This window comes from Leptinotarsa decemlineata, unplaced genomic scaffold, assembly GCF_025532065.1.
Source record: "Leptinotarsa decemlineata unplaced genomic scaffold, Ldec_3_MD MMD2_tig00000133_RagTag_RagTag, whole genome shotgun sequence".
Classification (NCBI taxonomy): Eukaryota; Metazoa; Arthropoda; class Insecta; order Coleoptera; family Chrysomelidae; genus Leptinotarsa; species Leptinotarsa decemlineata.
Window position 1 is genome coordinate 237,698 of NW_027412542.1, and position 26,715 is coordinate 264,412.

General features: G+C 35.3%; 1 protein-coding gene across 2 annotated transcripts in view; it reads left to right on the forward strand.

The window, feature by feature from the left end:
- Positions 1-151: 151 nt before the first annotated feature.
- The window catches only part of robo1 (roundabout guidance receptor 1), a 280,396-nt gene continuing 253,832 nt past the window's right edge, over positions 152-26,715 (forward strand). For both annotated transcript variants that reach the window (XM_074172448.1, XM_074172449.1), the window contains exons 1-2: positions 152-236; positions 2,961-3,000. In XM_074172448.1, coding sequence (XP_074028549.1) covers positions 216-236; positions 2,961-3,000 — 61 coding nt within the window. In that variant the 5' untranslated portion in view covers positions 152-215. The remainder of the gene's footprint in view (positions 237-2,960; positions 3,001-26,715) is intronic.

Genomic DNA, 26,715 nt, shown 5'->3' on the forward strand with positions numbered 1-26,715 from the left:
ATATTTATATTTTTACAGATTATTAAAAATTTTTGTAAAATCGCCTTATCCAAGTGTGTACCTTTGCTTCTGCGCATTCCATAATAATCGTTCTCCCCCCTCTCTGACTTAGACGGCTGTTGGCCAGAATCGCCAGTTCGCTTTAAGCTTTTGTAGGGGACACATGTTATAAGGAGTGCGTGAGTGCGTGTGTGTGCGTGAATTATTATTGGATTATGGTGGTGAAACAATTCATTGTGAGTAAAAGAGTTCGTTTGTATGAGTTGATCATTATATGGAATCGATTAAAAACACTCCTAGAATAATTGTTTAGTTGATAAACGCAACTTTTAGCAGATCGTTGACCTATCCAAGTGCACAAATGCATGCATTAGATATTGTAATAAATAGAATCAGCCGAAAATATACATAAGAGAAGTTTATATAAGGTGAATATTAGCAAATATGTCATTAATATGTCTGGATAGGCTCAACTCCTAGAAAAAATACGGTGGATTCAAGAAAGTAACATTTATATGATTGCAAATACTTATTACTTTTTATTTGTTGTTTTGTTTTATAATTGGTTAGATAAAATTATTTCAGAATCTGAAAACAACTCTTTCAGCTTCAAATTTGTATCCCTTTTATGAAAGTTTGATAAATTTGAAACTGAAGATAAGCCATAACGAATTAGCAGCAGTTCTTGAGAGAAATACCACTTCATATGATCCAACTTCTCTTCAAGGTATAAAATTCATACCGATAATTTTCAATAATTACTGTCTAGTGTTATAAAAGAATCATGGCCCTGAATTTGCAAAATTTGGTTGTGGATTTTGTGAAAACATAGTAGGGCAATAATAGTATTCAACAAAAGCATTGATTAGACAAAACATAATTCGTGGTCGAATGCAAAAGTTTCGTCCGCTAGATACTGTGTCAGACATCTTTAGTGGTATATGCGTTGACTGCGAAGTCTCAGCAACGTCTGATTGGAGACTTGGAGAGAGGTGTTTGAGGTATCAGTTGCTATTCTGTATGTCATTCATTGATTAGATTCACTCTTGAGATATAGAATTTCCTTCTTGAATGCACATACTTTTGTGCTCATACTTTTCTAGATTCTGTTTTTGTTCTACAAAAAAGATTGAGATTCCTTTAAAAGGTCAGGTCCCAGTATTATTAAAACGCCTGTTTGTGACAAATAAAAGTTTATCGTTTTTAGCTTTTATCATATAAGAGACAATTTGTCTGAGTACCTAATAAACATACAAACAAGTGGGATTTTGTTAATTGCATCCGACATACTCGTCGATGATAACTTCAAATTAGGTCTTCTTACATATGTAAGTAGTTCTGTGAATACATGAACGAAGCATGCATGTACGAATATGTTTATTACATTCATTACATTGTTTGAAAATATATGATAAAAATTGCAGAAATTATAAAGAACATTTTAGTTTTCAATTATATATAAAGATATTTTATATCAACTATTTATTAATGTTTTTTGTGTGTAAAGGTTTGTATTTAGCTGATTTTTGTTTTCTTCTGCAAATTTGCTTTGTCAGTTAGTAAGTGCTCATCAAACTCATTCGATCATGGCCGAGGGTACCAGAGAAAATTATAAGCAAACCGCTAATACTTTATCTATCCCTAGAAAACACAACTTCAAAAGTATATATGGTTCTCCCCATGTGTGTTCCATCATTGGAAAAACCCGCGGAAAAATCATATAATGGTACCCAACTTTAACGGTGTTATTCAGTCAGTCATTTTGATGTTCTTATACTTGTATTTTCTTATATTCTTTGTTGTTGGATGTTCAACCGCAGTTTACAAACGACTTAAAAGAATCTAGACGGGTTGAATCTGGAGATCTTGCTGGCTGCTCGGCAGTTCTTTCCTGTCAAACTATTGCTATGAAACTATCATCTCAGTGGCTTGTATAAATGTATATTTCTATAGTATAAAACCCAGTTGTTGTATGGATCGAGTGGATTTTTAGGAAATCTTCAATTGAGGATTCCATTATAGTTACTAAATTCCACACTATTTGTTGAGAAAGTAAAGTATGAATTTGCCTTACAAAAGACAAAACTCTGTAAAGGGAATAAACTCAAAACAAAACTGTACTCTTTGAAAGTAAGTTGTGTGAGTATAATTTTTAATAAGATTTTATTGTTTTCTCTTCTTAGGCGGACTAGTGACGTAAAAAAATTCAAAATTAGCTCTGTTTTCTGTTGAGTGCCGTTGCTTCAGCTCATTGCAGTTTTTGGTGTCCATTACTCTACTTCTCCAAACTTGAACAAAAAATGTAGAAAACTTAAGAAGAAAGGCAGAATGAAACTAACTACAGATATGGTACTAATCCACAGATATGTAGATTTTTTGCATACAAACTGTGGGAAAAAACCCTTTTACAGTGAATAACACAACAGAACACTGAACCACACGAAAATCAGGTTTTCCATTATCTTCTCTAGTTTGTTTCCTGAATGAAAAATTATCTATATATTTGTAATACGATAATTGTTTTACAACTCAGTTTCTGAATTATGGTAATTTAGATTATATTTTTCATTTCAACAATACATTACATATTTCCTACAACTTTATGTTACTGAAAATGATTTCATAAAGTTTTTAATGATAAATCGTGAAATCATTTACCATAACAGGATTCTCTTGATGAGTGAATTCTGTGTGATAGAAAATTAAAACTCAAATGACATTTCGCCTTCCCGGACTATCAACAATATCAATTCATAATCTGTAGCACCATATGAGATATCAGTGCAATATTATTGTGAAAATAATATACGAGTATTCCCAGCTTGATAATACGAATTAATAATAGAATTGAATTACAATAAGTTACATTGACGGGTTCAGCTCACAGTAAAACTTGGATTATTTTATTATCATTTTTCTTATCATCAGAATGTTGTCATTGATTTTTTTTATTGTTTCAGGTATGGATTCTCATATTTTCTCTGAACTGGAGCGATAGCGGTGAGTGCTTTTTGTTTCCCATACTATCAATATCTTCGTTTTCTAATCAAATTTCCGATCCTCATAGTTATTTGTTCTCTCTTTTCGTCTCCCAACCACTCGGTTAGTGGCTGCAATATTTCTCTCTTGGTAATCCGAAACTGTCAGTATCAGTGTCCTGCAAAAGCACTTAAGATCCTACATAACTATACATTAAATGTGGTGTCTTATATGTTCTGACTTTATAGCTTTCTTCTAGGGCCCTTATAATGCTATTAATGGTTGTAAAAAATAACAAAATCCCGTTTATTGCCGTTTGAATAACGGTCGTTATTTTTATATTCAACAGCAAAATCAATTTTCCTTTGGAAATTATCAGTGCTAATGACGATTATAATAATAATGTTCATTCATATATCTGAACATCAATCAGGAGGAGTTATTCATAAGGAAATTTGTATAAACTAAACATCTGCCTATTCCAAGGAAATTAATCTGTCTTGGTTATCAGCAAGTTTCTACTACCAAATATCTCACATTGACTTTAATGTTCAATAATAGTTATAACAATTCACTAACCATAACATCATACTAGATTTCATATACATATTATATTACTTAAACAATTCATAATAAATATAATGGCAAAAATCGACGCATTCTATATTTTGGCGAATGACCTGTTACTGAAGTTCTGGCGAAGGTTACGAATGGAATCTATGCATGTAGTCTTCCTTCAAGTCTATAATGAAGAAAATGTAAGTAAAGTGAATTATACGAGTATTCAGTCGTTTTGTACGACTCAGTATTATGAGTTGATGAATAAAGTGTTCACTTCAAAAGGCCCTAATGGACATCACAGCACGAATAATGACTTTTAATGTTGATTGATTAACATTTATTAATGAATAATAATGACTTTTTCAGAATATTGCAATCCAACTCACACGTGTTATCGATCAAACAAGTGTTGGGTGAAAAAAGTCTCTATAATGAAAGTGAATAGCGATAGAAAAGAACCCCATAAAATAGCAAAGGGTAATTAGGGTAATCAGATTCCTTTTCGTTATTATACTTGTTTCATCTTGGGGTTATTTTATATACAGCAAAGTTGATTATACATCTTTAGGGTTCGATATTTGTGTGTGTAACGTATTGTTACGTTTTCCCCGAGGGTTTGACAATAATTGACTACATTGTACTATCAAACTCAACTTAACTTGACTGCTACACTGACAATCCAACACAAACACTTTAACTGAAACTTCAGACCAATACTCAAATGTCTATCGCCTTATTAGCTCACTTCGTACCACACTTTTCAACTAGACTTCCCCGAACTGCCTGTCGGTAGTGTTTATATATCGTGATGGGGAAGTCTCTGGAAGCTGATAGGGAAGTTTCTGGAAGCCTCCCAAAGCGACGCGACTCCTAGATCGATAGAGAAACGCAAGTCGAGTTGAGCGCGACCTTGGCCAAGACAAAATCGATTGACGAGAACCAGCGGCGGCCAGCGTTATTTTTTTTCAGGGGATTAATTCACAACAGTGTGAACCCATCTAGATAGTATTTGAATATCACCCTCTTGAATCATGAACACAGAGCTCGTCAGTCATTTGTTGCTGAGACTTCGAGATATGACCTTCGTCCGAGCAGTCGACGCACATGCCACTAATGATGCCATAGAAGCAGACGAAACATTGGGTACTTCAGGTTCCATTGGACCACGGCCTATCAGCCCGTATTTTGTTCTCGTTAATCCCTGTTATGTCCTTGTTTCCTGTCAGTCCGTTTGACTTTCAAATGTCTATCATATTAATGTCATCCATGACCTGATTTTCATATCTGAATTTTGTCTTTCTTCTGGCCTCTTATTCGTAGGTTTGGGTGAGGTTATTTTTCTCCTTTGGTTTTGGGAGTGGTTTAATGGTCGCCTGAATTCTGGCTCTTACATTTTCTTCCATCCCACTGTTCGTCTGAGAATCTTTTATCTAGAATCTTCAATGCATCTTTGTCTCAGGTGTTTCTACTGATGTTTCCGTTTTTTGGTATATTCTGATATATCCAGTACGTTCTTGCCTGCACTTATTGTGTCACATATTTCTGTTTATTTATTTAACTATACGGGTAAGGGGTTGTCCATTGATGACATGAGGCTTGAAAGGGGGGAAGGAGGTTTAGCAAAAATCACGAAATATCACAAGGGTGAAATGGGTTGTAGTAAGATATCACGTGTATTTATTTTTTCGTGAAACGCACCGAATACATGCATACATCGTCTAAACTAGGTGATCTGTATGAGAGACCTTTTTGCAGAGTATAAGAAAGAAAGGTACTAAAAATACATGTGATTTTGGGTGTGCAAGGGGGATTAGTCCCAAACCTCTCTGCGCATCACCAAGGGGAAGAAGGGGGTTAATAAATGCTAAAAAACATCACGTGATTATTGGACGGTCCCTAATTCTCATGAGGAAAAAAATACAAATACCTTTAAACTAACTCAACCTTATTGTACGTATAAATATAGAGATATATCAATGAAAATATATACAATTTAACTAATATAAACTTAAATTCAACATCCTAGTGTTTTTATTTCTTGGGTAACTTCACGTTATAGGTTATTAGAAATAATGTCACCTGATATAATTTTGAATAAGATAATGATATTGTTGTTTGTACGTCAAGAAAATGTGTAGAGATTCGTAATATCAAGTATATCCAAATAATCATATTCTCCAACTCTGAGGCCAGATTTGAAGGCAACAGATCTGAGGAATCTATTTTGCAGTTCTTCAATACTATTCATATATACTGATGATACTCCATACTCCAAAACTGATCTTCTATATGCTTGGCAAACAATTCTGGTGGCATCCACCGTTGAATCCTTACCATTTTGTGGGTCGATAGCCTGGTGTGTTGACGTTGGTGGTTTGCTCCACTCACTCAATCGACCGCTGTGTGAACCGGTAGTTCAAGCCGGAAGGCTGAACGATCTATTTTCACTTCCTATCGTCCAACCCGTGTTAAGAATCACACGTTAAGAGGTAAGACCTCGTTAGTCCTTAGCTCGCATAGGTTTCGACTTTTGACAGGTGTCGTTCATAGAGGGGCGACAGCTGCTTTAAAACAGACAAAACCAAGAAGTTTAAGAGCTTTATCGATGGTGGTATTGATGTGGTGGTGCATGAAAGGTTCACATCAAAGATTATACACAAATCTTTTGTTTCATTGAGCAGTTTTAGATTGACATCGTTAAAAACATAGTTGAAGGGGATTTTGTTATTTATTCTAGCAAACGTAATACACTGTTTTTAGGCCAAACATATAGAGAATTGATATTATCGTGTATCTTATGATAATCTTCAATACTTTCGATAGGCAAATATATCTTCAGGTTATCAGCAAACAGCAAGAATTTAAAATGAGGAAGTGAATTGCCAACATCATTTATATATAGGGTAAACAGCAGGGGTCCCAAATGAGAACCTCGAGGCACTCCAGAAGTTACCAAGATTCGTTATGATTCAAATCGCTTATCCTGTGAGTAATAAAACAATAAATTATGATTAACATGATCAAACGGTAGTATCAGGCCTGATTCTGAACTTTTGATTAGTTTATTTTGATATACTACATAGAAAGTTGGTAACTGAAGATCTCCTATCTGTGAAACTTTGTTGCTGATCAATGACTAAATCCTCACAATGCCAAGTAAGTATGAGTGTAAGTGACAATTCAAAAAGTTTGGTAATCACTGAGAGCATAGTCTTTGGTCTGTAATTTTGAATGTTTTCTTTTGCGCCAGTTCTGAACATAAGTACTACATAGCTGCTTTTCCAAATTTCAGGAAATTGCTCTGTTCTCAACGACAAGTTGAATAAAAGTTGTATAAGTGAGCTTAAAGTAAATTTACATCTTTTTCAAGAAGCATGATAGATTACCGTCAGGACCATGGCTCAACTTGTCCCTTATTTCAGATATTTTTTCGGAAACTTGATCAATAGAGAGAAGGTAATTGGGAAAATGTTCACTTCATCACCAGTGGGAGACAAATGGTCGTAAAACCTAATTGTGTGTAATTATGAGTGTTGGCAAAATGATCGGCTAAAATATTAGCAATAGATTCCCCTGACTCACCGGTTCTGTCTTCCAAGAACATAGAGTTGCCCTGAAGAGATTCAAGAGTAGCTGAAGTCTTAATATATGGAATTCTCTACATGAATCAAGTATAGAGTGTAGTAAGGAATATGTAGTGTTGTCTCAAGTCAAAAAAATTTGCATCATCAATAGGGTTTCTAATCAGTTCGTATTTATCGTGAGCTTTCTGCGTATTTATGATTGGGCTTATAAGTTATGGGAAGCGTAACTGTCTCACCTTCTCGATTGGAACAAAGCAACTGAGTGAATTAATTTCGGATGATTTCTCAAAATAAGCTGATTGCTTGGTCAACATCATGAGATTTGGATAATTTTATCCAATCGATAGCAGCAAAATTATTATTCAAGCTAGGATAGTCAGCATTTTTGAAGTCTAAGAGTCGTCATAAGTGAGAGGCTGTGTAGTTCGATAGTGAATGTGGTTGCGATACGGTGATGTTTGTTACTTAACAGCAGGTCGTCTGCTTCATTGGTAACTATAAATTCCCAATGTTCTGTGAAAATCAGATCTGAATGAATATTATTTTCATTCGGAATAAAGTTTTACTGTTCGAGATTGAGAAATACAAATGAATTTGAAATGATTCTAGCAGGGTTGCCTTCTGGGCAACGCAGTTGTCTTCCAAAATTTTCAGAATCTCTGTATCTGTAGAGTAGGGAGGGTGAGTGTAGGCCCACAGCATCAAGGCCACGTGTGACCCATTGTACATCCTCCCGAGGAGTTGTCCTCCTAGGGCATCGTCCTGTCCTTTCCAGGAAGGTGAACAGGTCACTGGGAGACATATCCTTTATATCGGCAGGAGTAGGCCAAGACGCGCCAAACACACACTCTCTTTGGTAACCTTGAGGTGTCTCACGGTGGTCTTCGCGAAGGTTTTGGACGGTGCAGCGACATTACTGTCGCTGTGCGGCTTCTTCTACCTTCTTGGGGTTCCCTCCGTGGACGTGCACCAGTGAGGGAGCTTTCCTGCAGGGGCAGCTGGTTCCTTGCCTTTATTCAAGACGGAGCACTTAGCGTCCGCCGCAGGACGTGTCCTTGCTGTTGAAGGTGGAGTGGGGGAGGAGGAGGGGGCATTTATAGTTGCTGCCACTTCTGCCTCCTTTGCTCTCTTTCTCCTTTTGGCCTCGGGGCCGCAAATGCGCTTACATCTCAGCCTTTGTATTACATCACGGGGTGATCTGCTACGTCCAGCCTTATTCCAAGCTGTAGATTGGGGTGGACATTTCTGATCATCCTCAGCCACCGCCTTAGATTGAGGTGAGCACTTCTGTCCAGCCTCGGGATTGGCTTTTGTTTTTGTTGTTTCTGTTTTTGTGTTCGTTTCATTCACCTGTGTTCCCACGAGTAGCTAGGCAGAGCTTTGGCAGAGTTTTGCATTACCAGAGGTAGGCTGATTACAATGAGGTTTCGCCCAGTTCCTCAAGGGGATCGTTCGTAACCCAATATGACCCTCCTGCCATTCAGCTGTCGGCACGATTCCAGATCTAAATGAATAATATTTTCATTGGGGATAGAGTTTTACTGTTCGAGATTAAGAAATACAAATGCATCTCAAATGATTCTAGCAGGATTGCCTTTTGGGCAACGCAGTAGTGTTCCAAAATTTTAAGAATCTCTATCAAAGTTCCTTTTGGCCAGTGTTAAGATGTAATCACGAAAAAAAAAGAGCAGGCATCTATTACAATGTCTCTTTCTGGAATGTGTAGTTTCGCAGGTTGTGGTTAATTTGATAATTAATTTGTGAATTACGTGAAGTATTCGTTACGTGATACATGCCTGATTTCTCACCCGAAATATTGATCACTTCCCTACACGCCCATCCCGCTTCCTACCCCGGCGAATTTTAATATCCCTGCGAACAATTCACTCCCGTCTAATTAGTCCCATCAATAACGCACGTCAGCCGGAATTGAATGGAATCGGTACGTATCAACGAGGTACATCGAGAGTTGCTAATGATAATACACGGGGTGTATGTTGGCGACACGTGCGCAGTTACCCACGACACATTCGACCCAATGAATATTTACAATCGTCGGACTCGAGGAATTCCACATTCGGCTTCATCGCCGGCACCGAAAATACAGGAAGCTCCGACGAGGAAACGGTCGTTTCTTCAATTGTTTCCGCCCCTTGCGTAATTACAATTTGCTCGTTAACGGGTACGAGTATTAGCCCGATACAGTGTGTAATATCTAACGTAAATAGTATTGGAAAAACTACCAAAGATAGTATTCAAACTACCATCTATGAAATTTTCAAAAATATTAAGTTCCCTACTGTAAAACTGAATCCAAAATAAGCACTTCAATCTCAATCGACACACATTTCATCAACCAAGTTGGCATCGTCAAGAAAAGGCAGTTTTCTTCCCAAAAAGGATTTTAGGCTTCAATAACTCCTAATTATTATATGCAAGCGCTTTCGATAGCATGCTCAAACTGAACATTTTATCTTCTTGTTTGTTCCTTTATACGGTTAGAACGCCTTAGTGCAGATATTTGTCCTCTCCTTTTATCCCGATGTCTCTTTAAATTTGCCTGTACTTGGCTTACATCAGGTAATGTCCTTTGTGTTGGCGATTCATTGTTTCTAGGAATGTGTTATTTTTTGTGAACTATATAGCATGTTGGGCCTTGTTGTGTTTTGATTTGTATTTGTTTCTCGATTATGGCTGTTTAGGTTTTCCCAGATGTTCATACGGTTTCCTTTATTGATTTATTTTATGAGCTTGTTGTTTTCTGGTGGGGAAACGTTATGTTTGTTTTCCATGGCGTGTGTTGCGAAGTTTGATTTATATGTTATTAGGTTTATGTATGCTTTTTTGTGCTCGTTGTACCTTTGAATCAGTTTTTTCTTGGTTTGGCCGATATAGTACTTGACATTTCTAAAATTTTAAACTTCAAAATACCGTATATGTACACAACACCGGCGTTAAAATGGAACTCACCACTCCAACTCTGTAGCAATACACCTGAATGAATTCACCAGCCGAATGCAGTTGAATCTAATTGGCCAACGTGAGGAGGCTTGCGTGGTGTGCATGCTTTAATCACGCATCTATCATTGTTTGGGTTACTTTGTTGGAAGGACAGAGCTCAGTTCAGTTGCTTCTATTTTTTGCTATTAGTAGAGATTTGTCTGTAGCTTTAATTTATGAGTAAATATGAAATATTTCCATTGAAGCCCTCTATTGCTATTATCTGTGAATACATTAGATTTTTCCACATAAGTTGTGCAGAGCCATATAATGATAATAATAATAAGACCTTGGCTTATCAAAGCGTCTGACGTTCCCTTTTCTCTGGTCGAGTGGGCTGTAGTCGGAAACTGAGGGGATGCCGGGATGGTGTCTTCAACACCTTAGTCTACCGCAGTCGCGTGATGGGTGTAGAGGCGCCCGAGTCCCTAATGCACTTGCCATCAGCATGTCCAGCATATGCAGTCTTGGCCTATATCCATCGATATAACACGGCCCTAAGACTACTATATTACCATATACGACACTCTTACGGTATTGACGAGACACCGGTGTTGCCCTACGCTCCGGAGAATATTGAATCCGTTGGGGAACGAGAAGTAAAGAATTTATTGGAACTATTCGTTCCTCACCCTCAGGCTCATATAAACTAATAAACCTGATGTGAGGAAAAACGGATAAAATATCGAGATTTTCTCTTCGAACTCCGCAGACTTTATCCAGATCAGTCTGTTAAGATGATTGTTCTGATTATTGGAGTCCTTGGTGAAATGACGCCTTCTCTACTCTCGAATCGTGAAATCATACCGGCTTGGCGCACTAAGGCAGAAATCTTAGCAGGACAGATGCAGAAGGCTGTCATTCTTGGCTCACTGCGCTTGCTCAGGGCACATTATTCTCGGACCCAATAATCACATACCCCACGGTGTGAGGAGTGGTCGTTGGTTGACAATGCTGGCGCGCCCTGCCGAATGTATCGGGGCTTCGGGGGATAGGGCCTGACCAGCGCATACTTCGGTAAAAAAAATATAATCGTCTTTATTGTTTCCCAGCTGTACTTACATACAATTACATAAATTACAGTTGCTGATATAACAAAAGGCCGAATCAACTCTGCACAAGTGCTGAGTTGTTCTTCCATATAACTTTTTAACTTTTGATGAATAATTTTTCACAAATTAATTCTCTCGTAAATTTCTAGTCCAGTCTAATAATTCCTATTTAAGTATCGTCTGCATATTTTTCTTAGTGTTCTTCCACTTTTTTCTGAAAGTACATCTTTTTTTGTCTCGTCTTATGTGAGGCGTTTGGCAGCAATGAAAATACATAATTTGCGTTCTAATATCATCTTATATGACCACAAGAGACTGGACTATTTGTATTTCAGAGTATAATGACACTCGACCCAACAACTAAATAGGACTTCTCTCTTAATTATTCGGAATGAAACCCATTGTTATATCCACCACATGATCATAATATAGGGATATCCTTTAATGAAAATTTCTCTCTCGTTTGATACGTGCTCCGTCAGAATGACCTCACTTGGCTCATTTGAAGCTTGAGGAATTTGAGTGTATAAACACAAGTATTTCTTACATTTGAATTTTTGTCTCTTTGTTCCGGCTGACAACGAAGTCATTGCATAAGCGGAATTTAGTTGTTTATGAGAAAAAAATTGAAATTTGATACAAAAGTATGGGTCATTGAAGCTGAAATTTCTGACAATAAAAAAATCGAAGAAGAATAGAGATCAAAATTTTTTCCTTGATAAACAATTTAGTTTTTGCCAACGTTTCGGAATTTATTGAATCCATTGTCAGTGCTCTATAATAGGTAAAATAATTTCATAAGGAAACAGTATACATGCCAATACCTACATATTGCTATTTAATAAAGTTTTTACCAATCTCGTATTTTGTAAAAACAAAACAAACAGGTGGACATACCAAACATTAATTTAAACATGTTTAAAAAAAATGTTTTAAATATATATCTAACAGACAACATAGGTACGATAACAAATGAAAATGAGGACTTACTACATGGAACCCATACAACTACATACACATTAAAAATTAATACGCTATCAAGGATGACACCTGATTAGAATTGGACGTTTTTGTTTATATTTTTTTTTTATTGTAAATGATAGAAAGTTGTCGGAGTACAAAGGATTTTGGAAACTTCTTTGTACTAAACTGTTAAGGAGTCCGATTTAACCAATTGAAAAAGCACTGTTCAGTCCTTTTATGTCTGTTCTAGTGTTAACACTTTTATATGTGGATCATCTCAATAAACAATCATTTATCTAAAAAAGGTTGAACATCTAAAATATTAGGTTCGCAAATTCAAAAGTGTGGTCGTTTTCTCTTGTATTTTCAACGAGGGCTGTTGGATTGGCAATATTTAACTTTTTTGTGTCTCTCTCATGTTCAGACAACCTGTTTTACAGATAACGTCCCGTTTACCCTACATAACATTTCGAACAATTCTTGCAATTGATATTATAAAAGAAGTTTGAATGCATATTTGTCGAAGTTCTTGTTTTTTGTGTCGAAAAAAATGCATAATTTCGAGTTCAAAGTCAAAACTTCGAAGTTGATGTCGGAACGGCTGTTGAAATAAAATCAATTCTTCTCTATGCAGATTTCTGTTGATTGTATGTAGTCTTCGATTACTGCTCCACTGAGATAGTTGTATATCAAGATCCCTTAAATATTCAATAATTTTAGATAAAGGGACACTGGGAAACACCGAGGATACATCAGATTTACTGAAATTTCTTCATCTCGCAACTTCACTTCCTTAACCTTCTTTATTGTATCATGTGAATTAACAACACTTCAGCGTATGAGCTATTTGGTTAGCCATTTTTTGCTTTTTATTGAGTTATCGTCAATTTGGTAAATTTTCGGAAACATGAGAGTCTTTCAATCTTTTTCTTTTTTATCACCTATTGCTGCCATTACGTGTGGAATATAACATCGTTCAAATGTACGCCATGTTTTCTCTAGGTGGAGCGCATCGAAAATGTCCGATTTTCCATGACTTTGGCGCATAAATCAGGCTGAATTTGACCGATGGCATAGGTTATGTTCGCTTTGAGAACCGCTGTGGTTTTTGGCTTATTCGCATATACCTGCGACTTGAGAAAAAACCCACAAGAAAAATTCTAACGGGGTCAAATGGCACGATCTTGGTGGCCAGTTCACATCACCTCTACGTGAGATGATCATGTCCTCAAACCGCTCGTGAAGAATATCAAATGTGGCATGAGCTGTGTGGCACGTTGAAACCATATGTCGTTGGTGTCCAATTCAGACCAAAAGATGGTGGTAATCATTGACCTATAGTGCTCGCTGGTGACAGTGATGGTCTGGCCAACGTTATTCTCAAAGAAAAGTAGACCAATCACGCCCTCAGCCCAAAATCCACACCAAGACAGCAACCAGGTTCAATTCAATGTCACAAACACTCAGACATCGGTTTTCTCCAAGAAGATAAATGTCTCCGTACCGAATATAATAATGTCTGACAATTCCGCTTTCTGCTACAATAAGTTTGTTGGGGGCTTAAATGGACACCAATATGTTTTGGCACATTCATGTCGCTGAAATTGCAAAGGCTACTTCTCAAAAGTTTGGAACACTGTTCCGAATCAGAAAACTGTACACACCACAACAACTTTTGATGCTTTATAAAGCTCAGATCAGACCTTCTTTGGAGTATTGTTCTCATGAATGGAGCTCCGCCACCAAACTTACCCTGGAACTGCTGGATTCAATTCAGAAAAGAGCCATGAGTCTGATTGCAGACGCGAACATCACTTGCAACCTTGATAGTCTGGGACATCGAAGAAAGGTTGGAGATTTGTCTCTTTTCTATAGATACTTTCACGGGAAGTGTTCAAGTGACTTGGTACATTTGATTCCACCAAGAGTGGTTCATATCAGATATACGCAACGGACTGTGGCTGCTCAACTTAGTACACCTCGAACTTTACTGTTTAAGAACTTTTTTATTTGGAGAACGTCGTTTATGTGGAGTAAGATGACATCAGGATAATGATAGAATTTTCAGCGATATCTATCTATCCATCCAAAATACTTGGGCTACTACTTCACTCTATTTTACGCATGCATACTGTTTTGTGGTGTGTATGAGCACTGCAGGAAAATCCTCAATGCGCTCTGGAAACAGTGCTTATGCGGAAGTGACGATTAATATAAACTTGAATTCGTTGTAGATTATATTGTTGTGAATTATCACCTGAAAAAAGAATAATGTCAGTCGTCGCTGGGCTTCTCCGATCAACTGCCCGCTATGTCTTTCTTGAAATTTTCATAAAGCTGCATCTGTTTGAGAATTGTTCCGCCAGCTTCCAACTATTTCTTCGGGTTTTCTAATACAAGCATTACCCCGACGTAGAAGAAACAGTCTAGTCCGGAAAGTGGAGTGCGAATTGACCCTATAACGTGATAGACATTTGAGCATTAGTCTGGAGTTCAGTTAGAGTTGTATTGTGATGAAATCAAATTTAGTTGAATGGTAGAGTCTATGATTGAAGAACCTACCAGGAAGATTGTAACAATATTAATTTATTAATTTGTAAAACCGTCTCAAAAATATCATCGTCTCCAAACGAAAGTGTTCTTGAAACGTATCTGACACATACTGCCCTATATAGGTGGAAATAAGTGAGATAAGTCAATCAAGTATAAAGAGGCGCAATCATGTCGCTGGAATTGCAAAGGCTGCTTCTCAAAAGCTTGGAACACTGTGCCGAGCCAGAAAACTGTACACACCACAGCAAATTTTGATGCTTTATGAAGCTCAGATCAGATCTTCTTTGGAGTAGTGTTCACGTGTATGGAGTTCTGCTCCCAAAAATACACTGATGTTGCTGGATTCCATCCAACAAAAAGCAATCCGCTTGGAGACGCGCAACACGTGCAACCTTGATAGCTTGGAACATGGAAGAGAGGTTGGAGATTTGTCTCTATTCTATGGATACTTTCATGGGAAGTGTTCTACACCACGAACTTCACTGTTTCAAGAACTGTTTCACCTGGAGAACTGCGTTTATATGGAATAAACTTCCTGAGAAAGTTTTTGCAAATGGATTTAATCTCCAGCGATTCAAATCCAATGTGAATCGCTACTTTCCCACGGGCACCGCACTGAGAGCGCCTTAAGGATTTTCCTGTAGCGCTTGTGTTTTTTCCTTGAAAAAAACAGTGACTTTTTCGGGATGCATTGGATGCTTTCGAATCTTATGTTGATTGGAATCGTTCCAAATTTGACCATTTTGCTTGTTCACGTACCCATTCATTCACAAACGGCGCTCATGAGCCACAGATGATTTTTCGATGAAAATTAGTGTCAGTTGCCAACTGCTTCAGAGCGAACACACGTCGTTGTTTATTATCATTTACTTTCAGTTCCTGTGTTAGCTTAACTTTGAACGTGGGCAAGTTGTGGTGAGTTAATTCTTGTGAGTGACGCGAAAACGAGTACCACGGATTCTCCTGCATACTCTCACAGACAGTGACGAAGTTTCCGACAGGTTCTGCGTTTCGTCGTTATATATGTGTTGGTCGATCATTTACTGAACCAGGGGAGCCAAATTCATTCACCACATTGCGTATACTCCTCTCAGTAGGACGATTATAGCGACCACAAAATGTGCGACGCGCGCAGTACGTTGCCCGAACAGAACGTCCATTTTCACAAAACAATTTCATTATTTGCACGTGTTGATTAATGCCATATCCGTTCAAGGTGATTTGGTAAACAGACTAAATAAATTACAAGTAATTTGACAGATGTAGCTTCAACAAGATGGACGTTATCAATTGTCAAAGTTCGGGAATCTCTATTGGAAGAGCCTATACTTGAATCATTCATTCATTGGTCACACCAATAAGTTGCAATATCTACCTGTAATACGCCAGAAATATATGCATTAGTAACCACCTAATCGAACTAACTTCGGCACTTACCGGACTTCCACTAATTGATTAATAGTTCTGATATTTAAACGATACTTCAACAAGAGATTATCTGTCATTACTATTGTATGGAGTTTATTGAACGTGCTACTTGGTAATTAATTTATGATCTAATGGCTTAATTAGTGCCGTGCAGGTCCACTGCTGTGTGCAGCTGCTAAATTTACATTATGAGATGTTAATATTCCGTTAACGGCTTCGAAGCATGCAAGTGTGAAATTAATTTTCGATTTTTCTGAAAATGTAGTTTCAGCGAAATGTAGTCTGCGAACGAAGGGTATTTCTTGTCCTTGTTCGAGTTCTGGTTAAACTCAGTGGTACTAAATTATTTGTGTTAACGTGTGGATTTGATATTTGCTTCAATGATTTATATAATAAACATAAAAGAAAACTTCAGTTATTCGAAGAGAATATTGAATATTTATAACATAAAATCAAAATTACAAGTATTGTGGATAATAAAACGTATTTTCAAACATTGACTTTATTGGCTCACGTCTTGTCATCAACAAAAGATAAACCATTATATGCAGTGTTTGCGCTTTTTTACAAGCTTTTATCAAATTTGGCCTGTATGTTAGTGTGGAACAAATCTCGTAACTTATTTTTCACTAGTTAACTTCGGCCGATTCAGACCCCTGTAAACTAGCAGAACCAATTTGAATTTTTCAATTTATGCCTGGACCATAATTTTAGTCTGATCTTGTTGTCTATTTCCAATTGTTTTTTTTCCTTATTTATCGGACATATCGTGGGTTCTGCTAGCAGAATCCAACCTCTCAAAATTAAACTCAAAATTGTTTTTTGTTCCAAAATCTTAAGAACATTTTGTTACGTGAACAATTATCCGTATTATATCATGCACAAGTAGCCTCCCGATTACGATATGGCATATGTTTCTGGGGTGTTAATTGCACAAAAACGCATTTTAAAGATTATTTGCGATGCAAAACATCCTGTAGACCGATTTTTAAAGAATCAGAAATTTTAACAATGACAAGTATTTTAGTATTAGAAATGTGTGTATACGTATACACAAATAAAAATAAGAATCCAACAATACGAGGTTATAATACGAGGAATTGCGTTGATTTTCACATTCCCTACTGTAAATATGTTGTATCTTCGAAGTCTTCTTAATATTTGAGTGTTAGGATTTTTAATAAACTGCCTAAAGAAATAATTAGTTCCGCCAATATTTCTATTTTTAAAACTCGCTTGAGAAAATATTTACTCGACAATGCTTTTTATACATTTGATGAATTTTCAATTCTTTACATCTTCAGATTATATGTGACTATTCCTATATATTTCATCATCTTTGGGAAAATAAATGTATTATTATCATTATCATTAACCACAGAAATGAAAAAAATTCACCACTCTGAAATTCAGTGCTATTTTTTCTATTAATGCCGAGCTAACATGTATTGGACATTTTCAAAAAATGCAAAAATTATTTTAAAAATTGTTTGAAAAAAAATAAAAATTATGTAATACCCTGTTTCTCATACACGAAGGCCTTACGGATCTATAAATATACCAATTTCTTGAACGAAAGTCATTTTACTTGTGAATGAGATCAGAGTTTTTTTATCGACATCTATAAAAGTTTTCTATGAATATTTTGATTTTTTCTGATAGTGGAATGGGAGAAAATCAAATAAAAATGTCGATCAATTCTTCATCTGAAAAAAACCTGAAAAAGGATGAAATATCAAAAATTTATTAACCCACATTCACCTCAATAAATTGGATTACAATGACGTTCATTAACTAACCTATCAATACTAATTCCAATTATTTCAGAAATAATGTAGAAATAATGGTAGATAATATTAATGACAATAATATAACATTTTTTATTCCTTGTTAACGAGTTAAAGTTAGCATTAGGATATTTTTATATGTACAGTAATAAGTAAAAAGTCTTGGGGTAGAAATAGTGATGAAATAAAATAATTGTTAGATAGATCGCAAAATTATTCAGCGAAAATTGACTTTGGCCTCAGTCTCCTGGGAATTTCATTTGAAAGACGAGTCCCGAATCATCAAAAATAATTTAATTACTTGACCACGCTAATCAGTTGCCAGAAATTATGATTTTGACTCCATATAACTTCAATTTTCTATTATAACAATATCTTTGTTTGTTTGAAGGTGGTTGACAATGTTTCAATAGTGAATTTCATCAGTTCAGACAAAACACAAGCACTACATGAAAATCCTCAAGGCGCTCTAAGAGCGGTGCCTGTGCGAAAGTAGTGAATGAGCACCGAGGACGATGCATGCAGTGGATGAGCCAAAGAGGCTGTTACCAACGAAAACCTCAAATAAGTCAACGCAAAAAGATTTTGGATGATCAGAAAGTGAAGTTAATCGAGATAGCTAAGATATCAAAAAATATTACTCGTTGGACATATCGTGCATGCACAGTAAAAATAAAAATCTCAAAGTGAAGAACATTATCTCGATTTAAAGAAATCTTGCTCTCCTATATTCATGAAGAAATATTTTTTTAAACCGAGATACATATTCTCTCAAGTTGAATTTGAATCATTATTTCAAATGGACTGAATAAACGATTCTTTTAAGTAATAAAAAATATTCCACCCAGAGTGTGCATACATTTCAATAAAAATAATCACATTAGCTCAAGAGAAGCAAGTGTGCATTATTTAGTCTGAGCAAAATTAATCTCGAAGCAAAACTGTTTTGGGTTTTGAAAGAATGTTTGTTTTTCTTTGAAGAGAAGCATTTTTCACTGGAACGCTTCTATTTGTATAAATCAAATAAACTCATTTACTTCATCAAAGATAAACTTATGATTCTGTTTATAAACTGTCTATCATTTGGATGTATTTAGTTACTTCAATCCAAAGTATCTTGTCTGTAATAACAATTGTTTATCCACAATTGCCGGAACATCACTTGGATTCTGAAACTAAAGAAGAAATCAGCACATCATCCTTAGCCACTATTTCAAATATATAGAAAGGTAAAAATATGAAAACAACAGCCGCTCAATCAAAAAAATATTTTTTTTTCAATAAAACACTGTTTTAGTGGGTTTATTCCGTTAACCAACCCAATTGTTGTTCGCATGCGAATGGGTCTTATTATTTAACATACGATTCCTAGCAAGTTAAAAGGTGCTTAAACATTATTTGATCAGAAATAAATAAGCAATTCAAAAGACGTACCTCAAATCCTTTTGAAGTGGACAGAAGTCAAAAATGGCCTTTCAAAATAATAATTTTGGAACCGTTAAAGGAATTCAAAGTGTCGTGTGAGTATTATTAGAGGATCAATGAAAAACATAAAATATTTCATTTAAAAAATGTAACTCATGATCATACAAACATACTTAAAGGAATATGATTCGCTATTTGAATAACAGCATTCACTGTTTTCACGTTTTTGGAAATTTATATTCCATCTCTAGTGAGTTTGGTAATATTTCTACCTATTTCTTACATTCCCAAAGGAAATCTATCAACTAATTTCATGCTGAGTAGGGTATATTCAATTTGTTCCCAATGAATAACATAAAAACATTTCTGAAGTGATTACAGAAAGCAAAGACGTTTCGGAATTCAACAAATATTTACATGTTGTAATCAGAAAGTGGCTGTCACATATAGAAGCTTTTTATACCTACTGGTGCCTATTTTGGTATTTTTTGTATTATAATTCATTGTAGAAACTATCTATCAATAAAAAATGCATTCGATCTAAGAGAAAATCAAATTTTATTCAGGGAAAAAGCTCTTATTTGAAACTAGATAAAATGTATGTTCAAAACAAGAGATTGGTAAATTTGAATCAACGTGGAGAATTTTTCAGTTTACATTAATATACACTTGCAGAGCTCGGCAAATGTAATAATTCATGTGTGAAAAATTACGAAGATTCGTTATAATTTTCGTAAAATGAAGGCACTCTTCAGCACTCTTCAGTGCTACGTGTACAACGCGGTACTTACTGATATAGCAGAGTTTTATCCAATTATAATTCTTACCCATGAAAATATCTTTCAACTGTGCCAGACCCCAGTCTTGTAAAATCTGTTCCATTATGGTTTTATGTGCCTACAGACACATAAAACACTTCCTCCTCAAAATCGCAACACACTAACATCACTTTCCAACACATACTGGCGCGTACGCGATGCTTACAACGGAATTCCCCGCTCCCCTCTCACTTGAGAGGGTCATAGAAAGACCAGAGCACCACAGGTTTTTTCAAACTGAAATGAATGAAATACTTCTTTAAAAGAAACCCTGTTCATTCTATACAAAATTTCTGTTATTTTCAGTCGATCAAAATATAGTTCCGTATATGTAGATTCACAAAACTCTTGTTACAAACGAATTAAGTTATTGCTCTCCATTTGAAATAGTTTATTTTTCCATTCAAATAGGTGGTGGATTTTGAGATGATATTATATTTTCCTGATTAAAAAAGTTCATCTTTGCAATGATATAATCAAACGAATGATGTCGTTGAAAGGCCAAGAAATTTGATTTCTTTGTTGAAAAAAGTATGATTTTCTGGGGGAACATGACGATGTTGGCATAAAGTAATAGTTTTTCCAATAGAGATAAAAATTTCAAAGCAACCTATGACCTTCTTTTAAAGAAATTCTTTTTACTGTGTGAATATTTGGATATGCGAAAGCTCTGTTCCAAGTGCGTAAGTGTATGACCGCTATAATCGTTGCATTGCCCTCGAAGGATTGTCGGTCTCATCAGTAGATATTCGATTCAGCATTTGACAAACCTTTATGTTGTTTTGTACTAAATATCTAGAGATTATCTGCACATCCGAAATTATGCAGGTGGTCATTCCATCGTAAAATATCACCAAAAATCATACAATTATAATAAAAAAATTCGTTTCGAGATGCTTTACAACAAGTTGAAGAAGAAGTAGGTCCCTGTTAGATCAAAAGTTGGAGAAAATTTGAAATGATCTCTAGATAGTATCAAACCTATTACTGGTTAAGGTTAAGTGGTAGAACAAACCTGTAGTGTTCTACACTGCAGTTTTGAACTTCGCCTTTTGGATGTTATATTGTATTGCACCCAATAAAGACCATTATTATTATTACTGAGCAGTGGCGATTCTATAAATTAAGGGCGGGGGGGCACATCATAACTAGGCGCAGTCACATGTAGTTGATGGAATTCTCTGTATTTTCCATCAAGAAAAGAAATAATATCACAAAACTATAATAAAAGAAATATTTCAATAATAAACAATTATTACCTCTTGGAGAGTAAACTAACCATTCGCGTACGATGCGCTATCCAAAAGTCGTTTTTTTAAGTTTGCACCAAAAAACGTAAAATTTTCTGTAATTGGAAATTGGAAAGTCTTGAAAGTCATCTAATTACCCAAGTTGGCAAGGTCCTTTTAGAATTAGTTAACGCACTATTTCTGAGATCAAAATAGTATTTTTGAATAAAAATGGGTCGACGGGATAAGCATCTACATCGACAGGAAAGTGAATACCTACAAAATTGAAATATCAATTCTCAGAAGACATCTTATCAGAATCGTCTTATTCTTGAGTACTATCACTATACAAATCCGAATTATAATATATTTCCGTAAATGTTAAATCAGCAAAATCTAATGAAAAATCGGATTTTGTTCTTACTATATCGGTTGATGTAGATGGAACATCAAGAAATGTTGACTCCATACTGACCATACTCTCCGTAGTGTCAGGTTTATTTGGAACCGATTCCTCTACACAACTTTAAGTTTGAATCAATTGTTCTTTTGTTTCTCTGTAAATGTATAAGTTTCCATTATGAATACGATATCGGATCTTCAACTGCAAATTAAGAACTTACGAATTGAAAATTTCACAAACATTTTATTTTGTTTGAGAATGTGATGTAGCTGCATATTTTAACTTCTTCTTTTCGCGTAACTTTCAATAATCCGCTCTGGACAATTTTATCTTTTTTTCCATAATCAATAAAATCGACAAACTGTTTATTCGTCAAAGTAACAATAACAAACCAGACTACGACTACTGCCACGAGTGTCACGCTGAGATACAATTAATTTCCAATCTCTCAGAAAATGATCACATTCGCATTGGATAGCGAGCGATATGGGATTCACAACTCATCGAGGTCGATGTATTGAAAGCAAATGTTGCCACGTTTATTGGTATTCCGTGTTATGTACCTAACAATATGTTTGTGAAATGTTTAAAATCGAAAAGGCACTAAAACAACATTTTGCAAAGGTCGGGGGGATACTGCTCCCCTTGCCCTCGTGGCGCCGTCACTGGTTGTGAGATAATCGCATCACCAGTGTCACTATGCCCCAGCCTTCTCAGACCTGTGTGATATATGTTTTTTGAATATTGAAGTGGATATTAAAAATGTATTTATAACCTTTTTCTCATTATAAATCAAATACTAAAATGAATGAAAGTATTATTATGAACATTTGGTATTTTAGCAATATTTTTATTGCAATAACATTCAATATGAAACTGTTCGATTTCGAGTCCTTATCAACGTCAATATTATCAATTAACAATCATTAGGTTCAGATGCAATCAACTCCTCTGACAATATACATGAACCTTTACCAAATATAACAAATATGTCTGTTTAAAATCTGTTTTTCGGTTAACCTGCTGTCGCGGAAAAACAGATTTTAAACAGAAAGATTCGATAGTAATCCATCCTTTTAAGTACGCCCCTGCAAATCTACCTTACTCCCATTCGCAGAATCAATATATTCATCTTCGGCTCAATATTTCTGCACCTATTTTTTGTATCCGTATCACTTTACATATGCGTGTGGTCGTACGATATGTTTTATTCAAAAGGAAATCCAAGTCGCATACCTAACCAAAAAAAAATATCCTCCAGATGTGTATAATGGAGGATTGAGCATGTCGCCGTTTGTTTAGGCTACAAAACGAACATGTGTTCAAGAAATAAGGCGGTAATATTTCTCAAAACGACGACTAAAAGCCCTTTTCCTTTAGATTCGGTTTACAAATATACAATCGCAGACACCGTATACAATGCGGTCAGATTTAACGATTGAAAGGAACCACATCAAAAGGCCTAATTTGCTACTCGTTTCTTTCTTTTGAGTGAATGATATACACATTAAATTTGGTACAGAATTATGATAAATATGGGTCTTTTTTATGTTGATTGTGATGAACAGAAATAGTAATGAAACAGAACTGAAACAGAAAAATGTTCCCAATGGAAGATAAACAATTATCAATACTTTGCTTTTCAAGAAAGGTTTTGGCTTTCTACTTCTCCATATTCATACAAAAAACGATTGTGAATCTTGCAATGAAAGGAAGAACGCAATTAATTTCGAAATAAACTATTACAAAAGAGAGCAAAATCAAAATTAGTATTGAAAAAAAGTAAAAAAGATCCCTGGAAACAATACGTATCTGAAATCAAGTCATCAACACCAATGGGAGATGTAGGTATGGAAAAAGTTAAGAAAGAAAACGGAAAAGGATCTCATATTGACATTACTTCACTTATTCATGAGGAAAATTTACTAGAGAATAATAATGATATAGCCGAAACACCAGCAAATAACTCCAAGAGTCATTCAAGCAGAATGAACTGTGATCCAGATTTCAACACGAAGAAAAAACAACCCCATTATTACAGATCAACATCATACATCATCTAATACGAATATCTTGATCTTTGATTATTGAATAGACACTGCACTATCATTTAATAGGCATATTGATGATGTCGTAACATCCTCCTGTCGTTTATATGGATTAATTGCACGTAACAGTAGTGATTTCAAAGAAACTTCGACTTTAAAAACTTTATTCTATGCTTTCATACAATCAAAGTTAATACGCGTCAGTTGTGTGGAGTCCTTTTTATCAATATCACATTGATAGAATAGAAGCAATTCAACGACGATTTTTTAAACTGCTAAGCCTAAAAACCGAGGGCGTTTATCCTCCAATTGAAACAACCCACTTTGAATTGCTACAAAAGCATAACTTTTGCAGTCTCGAAAAAAGGCGTGAATATTATAGTGTTGCACTAACCTATAAAATTATCAAAAGCATCGTTGACTGCCCAACATTACTGGAAAAGTTTAATATTTGCATTCCTAGAATCTGTTCCAGACACCCGAGTACTTTCTATATGAAAACATCTCGCACAAATGTTCCTGGAGAATTGTCCGATCCATACCATGTGTAAAGTGACAAATTCTGTTAGCGATAATTTAGATATATTCAGTTGAAAATTGTCAAATATAAAATCCCACTTCCTAAAATAATTGTTTTGTCACCTATATATGATAAACATAAAATGTGTAGTCTTTATAGTCACTTGTTTGTATTGCTTGCAGTGTTTGTAGACTTTACAGTCACTTGTTTGTGATGTATTTATAATACTCTGTTATTTCCTGCTCTGTAATTGGGCTATGTCCTGTAGAGTATTGTATTACAAATAAATAAATAAATAAACTTCAAAATATCAAACATCAATCTGAAAACGCATACAAAACTTACCTTAAACTTCTGAAGCATCTCTCCTCGAATTCATAAATGACTTATGGAGACAACAGAAATGTACCCACCAGTGGCAAGAGGCTACTGTAATACCAATCTCAAAACCAAATGAAACTAAACACAATCCTGAATCATACAGAACTACATCTCTAACTAATAGCATTTGTAAGTTAATGGAAACAATCATGAATTGTAGACTGGTATGGCACATAGAATCTCATCATCTACTTCGTCAGGAACAAAACGGCTTCAAAAAGCACAGATCTACCATAGACAATATTATAGACCTAGAGTCAGAAATACATGAGGCATTCTCAAACAAAAAAAGTATAGCATTATTTTTCGACCTAGAGAAAGCTTTTGACAAAGCTTGGACGTATTATATTTTAAAAAGCACAGATCTACCATAGACAATATTATAGACCTGGAGTCAGAAATACATGAGGCATTCTCAAACAAAAAAAGTATAGCATTATTTTTCGGCCTAGAGAAAGCTTTTGACAAAGCTTGGACGTATTATATTTTGAAAAGCACAGATCTACCATAGACAATATTATAGACCTGGAGTCAGAAATACATGAGGCATTCTCAAACAAAAAAAGTATAGCATTATTTTTCGACCTAGAGAAAGCTTTTGACAAAGCTTGGACGTATTATATTTTAAAAAGCACAGATCTACCATAGACAATATTATAGACCTGGAGTCAGAAATACATGAGGCATTCTCAAACAAAAAAAGTATAGCATTATTTTTCGGCCTAGAGAAAGCTTTTGACAAAGCTTGGACGTATTATATTTTGAAAAGCACAGATCTACCATAGACAATATTATAGACCTGGAGTCAGAAATACATGAGGCATTCTCAAACAAACAAAAATGTATAGCAATATTTTTCGACGTAGAGAAAGCTTTTGACAAAGCTTGGACGTATTATATTTTGAAAACTTCACAATTTAACAACCAAGGCAATATGTTAGCATTCGTCAAACATTTTTTTGAAAATAAGTTATTTCGAGTTAGAGTCAATAAAGATATATCGAATCTGAAAACTCAAGAAAATTGTACACCACACGGTTCCATTATTAGTCTAACATTTCTTACGGCAATCAACCAGTGAAAGCACGACTTTACGCTGATGATCTACTTCCATTCATCAAAGGCAATAATATTGAAACGATGAGATCAATATTCCAGCATCACCTACAACAATTAGAGCTGTGGTCTAAATTAACAGGTCTCACTTTCTCTTGAGAAAAAAACAATATTGATACTCTTTTCGAAAACACACATCAAAGACTGACCAACGCTGCAACTCTACGGCAAAAATCTGGACTATGTTGACGAAATAAAATTTCTTGGAATATTGAATTGAAAATCTCACATACACCATCTCATTAGAAAGTGCCAGGGAGGTTTAAATTTGCTGCATTGAAGAGAATGAAGACGAAACTTCAGTGTAGGATATACCATGGTTATGAGTTGTTCTCCTAAATTTTATGTTGGCCAAACGGAAGAACATTCCGTAAAAGTATGAAAGAGGAAAGAAATAGAGTTGGCATAGGAGTGTGTTAAGTCATAACTTTGATATTTGAAACGGTTCAACGACCAGTTTTTTTTTATTTGTTTTCTAACAATGCAATTGATAATTATACCGGGTGTCCCACATTTTATGTGACAGGCAATATCTGGTTTGTTGAAGGAGATACACAAAAATGTTTCATACAAAAGTTTTAGGAGTTCATGAGAGCTATATTTTGATATAATTTTTAAATATACAGGGTGTTTGGTGTAGGTGCTACAGACCAAAATTCCATTTTTTAAAATAGAACGCCCTGTATATCATTACATATTCAGATGCTACGTTAAATTCTGATATCATTTCATGTTTGGTTTTTGAAATTCGGTTACGGCATTGTTGAGTTATTGCTTAAAATGTAAAGTCTTGAGAACGACTATTATTTTTAAAAATATCTCATACAATTATTCACTCTGCATCAGATCACATGAAAATTAGTCAAAA